General features: G+C 49.2%; 1 protein-coding gene across 1 annotated transcript in view; it reads left to right on the top strand.

Moving 5' to 3' along the window:
• Positions 1 to 2,620, top strand: part of CONPUDRAFT_147917 (SET domain-containing protein) — a gene marked incomplete at both ends in the record, with an annotated part of 3,241 nt that extends 621 nt beyond the window's left edge. The window contains 15 exons of the mRNA XM_007777539.1: positions 73 to 469; positions 530 to 674; positions 725 to 882; positions 934 to 1,049; positions 1,105 to 1,224; positions 1,275 to 1,359; positions 1,419 to 1,443; positions 1,498 to 1,601; positions 1,664 to 1,782; positions 1,885 to 1,938; positions 1,989 to 2,067; positions 2,126 to 2,204; positions 2,226 to 2,383; positions 2,445 to 2,486; positions 2,538 to 2,620. Coding sequence (XP_007775729.1) covers positions 73 to 469; positions 530 to 674; positions 725 to 882; positions 934 to 1,049; positions 1,105 to 1,224; positions 1,275 to 1,359; positions 1,419 to 1,443; positions 1,498 to 1,601; positions 1,664 to 1,782; positions 1,885 to 1,938; positions 1,989 to 2,067; positions 2,126 to 2,204; positions 2,226 to 2,383; positions 2,445 to 2,486; positions 2,538 to 2,620 — 1,764 coding nt within the window. The remainder of the gene's footprint in view (positions 1 to 72; positions 470 to 529; positions 675 to 724; positions 883 to 933; positions 1,050 to 1,104; positions 1,225 to 1,274; positions 1,360 to 1,418; positions 1,444 to 1,497; positions 1,602 to 1,663; positions 1,783 to 1,884; positions 1,939 to 1,988; positions 2,068 to 2,125; positions 2,205 to 2,225; positions 2,384 to 2,444; positions 2,487 to 2,537) is intronic.
• Positions 2,621 to 3,123: the final 503 nt, after the last annotated feature.

Raw genomic sequence — 3,123 nt, 5'->3', positions numbered from 1 at the left:
ACTGACGTCGATAATCAACATTTGAAGGAACCGAACAATGTGTCCGACCTTGTTGCCCTCGTCTACCACCAGGTTCGTCAAGAGTACAACCAGTGGAACCAAGGATATATTAGGGACAAGCTACTATCATGTTGTCCCGCCCCGCCCTCAGGTGACACCCCAACCGATGACGAAAGCGACGGCGTCGAGTCCCTGCTCTCTTCTCTGCGCGCCCTTGGGGCGAATGACGGTTCTCCTAAGGTGATCAAGGTAAACACGGACGAAAATGCTCAAGTCGACCCTGTCACGCCTTTACCGCCGCACCCTGCATATGAAGCGAGCGCCCCCATCCCTCAGAATATATTCAAGGGCGACGACGCGGACGAGATGCCCTTTATCCCTTATGCCGACGAGCCTTCGTTCAACTGGATTCAACACGTTGATCAATATGAATCATTTGCATGGCAAAATGATCCCCCGGACCCCGATGGTAAGTCTTCCGAGTTAAGTTTAACTTGTCCCTGGGTAAGGTCGCGCTGAACAGTACAAGACCAGGCCATTATCATGGAAGCCGCCCATCGTCTCAACCGCATTCACGGGGTTCCCTTTGACGTCATTGATGCGACGGGCGTGTTACCAGAGGCCTTATTGTCTACCTCTGAAAGAACAGGTCTTATTTCCCGGTGTTTGAGGCGGTGAGTTCTAGTTGCTCGTCGATGTACCCTTATTAAACGCTACTCTGTAGTGACTTTGTAGATTGGCCCGGAAACAGCATCACCGACTGGAGTGTCTTTGCCACACTTTTTGTGCCTGATGAGGAAGACACAAGGGCCCGTGTCAAGAGCGCCGTTGGTATCTTTTGCCCAAATCTTAACTGTGTACAACCGCTCTGCACCGTTCACTGTTAGTCGTGAACTACTTTGAACTTAACGCAACTGCTAAAACCATTTTCAGTAACCCAGAAATCTTTGCCTCCACCTCGGAAACCAACTATGGCTGTCAAAGAAATACTCACTACAATCAGCGAGGCGTGCAGCCTCGAGTGCTTCATGCAGGAACCATACGCAGATGTAAGCTGCCCTTTGAATACTCAGCTCCGCTTAGACTTACACGGACGTCACTCAGTTGGATAGCAGGCCGGATTGGGATGATCATGAGGTCGACGATCTTCGCCTTTCTCTCGAGATTCTTCCTGACAATACCCCTTGTGACCTGGCTCTCTTGTGCTTCAAACCTTGCAAAGAGGTAAATAGCGACTTTTCGGGTTTATACTTCTTCTGATGCAACCACCTTAGGTCTTTCTCTGGTGGCGCTTTCTTTATCCGAAGAAGGTCAAGAATGATTCTACCAACGCCTCGCACAAAGCCCTGTTTTACGCAGGTCAGTCATTCATCTTACTCACTATATCGATACTCCCTTACTCTCTTCTTTCTGCCAAGATGGAGACGCAAGTCAGTTCACTCCGTAAGCAAAGATGTTTAATGCGTGATGACAATTAACTGACGTGCTTTGACGCAGGAATGAACCGTGTAATCACAGTGGCTCGTGCACAGCGGAAACTGACTGCGCTTGCTATCGCAATAGTGCACATTGCCAGAGAAACTGTAGATGCTCATCGAATTGTGAGTCTCAATGTCACCGAGGTTTCAGCGTAAAAGCCGTTGATCTTTCCTTGACTGATCAGGCAAGCGGCGTTGGCGAGGTTGTAGATGCACTAAGCTACAGTGCATGACTGAAAAATGTACCTGTCGGGCTGAGTCTCGAGAGTGCGATCCAGAGCTCTGTCTGCGGTGTGGGTGCAAGTGTGTCCTGTCATCTGTGTATCTCAACATATGCTAACGTCTTTGGATTTAGGGGTAAGCTTCATCGGCACACGAAGCAAAATTGTACTTCTAACTTCAAGCAGAAGCGGGCGAAGGAAACTGCCGTAACTCGCAGATCCAGCACGGACTGTGCAAGGTAATTCTTCCATCCCGCTCTCACCCGACTGCTAACGGATGAGGGACCAGGAAATCGATGTCAAGGAAAGTCAATGGGGACTAGGCGCGTTCCTCCGAGAGCCCGCTAAAACTGGAGACCTTTTATGTGGTGTGACTTGGCTCCCAGTGTACATGCACCAATGCTGACATTCACGATATATACTTAGAGTATGTCGGCGAACTCATCTATGAGCCGACGTTTGAATCTCGAGGGCATGTATCTTCGCCCTTTGTCCTGCTGATACGGTTAGACTGACGATGACCCAGCGACCTTGCCAACTACCGCGGACGGAGTTACGTGTATGGGCTCAACAGCTCGATGTCAATCGATAGCTCGTTTGCGGGGAATGTTTCACGCTATATCAATCACGTCGAGGGCGTCGACCCTTCAGGAGCTGTACGACGTGCAAACTGCAAAGCCTTTGGTGTGTCTATTGGTTTCAAACAACAACTTGAGGTGCTGATTGAACATGTGCAATTCTTCAGTTCGTCTTGTTAACGGAGATCACCGCATCGGCATCTTTGCTTGTAAGCTACGTTCATTTCTAAGTTACGATGGGTCATTCACAATCTTTATAGTAGGGGACATTGAAGCGGGAATAGAGCTTCTGCTGGACTATGGCAGTGAATTCTTCACGGACAAGAAACCTGACAATTCCTAAAATCTCATGTTAAGTCGACCAGGGTTAGGATGGTATTAACAAAAGATGCTGGTGAGAGTGAGTAATGCCCGACACCCTCCCGTCAACTATCGAGGAGAAGTGCATGCTTGAGCATTACGAGGAGCTGGAGTCACACGGTAACCCATTACCCAAGTACCATGTCATACATGAATAGAACCAACTTCCGTGGCCATTTTGCTCTTGTTAGGGTGGTAGCTTGCCCGACGAGCGAAGCGAGGAGGGTAAGCGTAAAGAGAAGAGGAGTTGAAACTTGGTCAACAGGGCTGGGGGATCTCCCCAGGCCAACCTGTTTCGTATATATACTCTTCAGGACCAAAATAGTTTCAGGGTGGAGTACCATCGGATGTCTGTAGAGAGGCGGGAGACGCCTCTACGGGTGCATCCAAATGACATCATTGTATAGGAATAGATGTTAGTAAGCGTTTCAGCTAAACTTAGCATGCTTGATGACTGATGTGAATGCCGAGGCCGATGCGATCGCA

This window comes from Coniophora puteana (assembly GCF_000271625.1).
Source record: "Coniophora puteana RWD-64-598 SS2 unplaced genomic scaffold CONPUscaffold_22, whole genome shotgun sequence".
In the NCBI taxonomy this organism is placed as follows: domain Eukaryota; kingdom Fungi; phylum Basidiomycota; class Agaricomycetes; order Boletales; family Coniophoraceae; genus Coniophora; species Coniophora puteana.
Note: the sequence above shows the minus strand (reverse complement) of the source record. Positions and strands in the feature narration are given on the sequence as shown.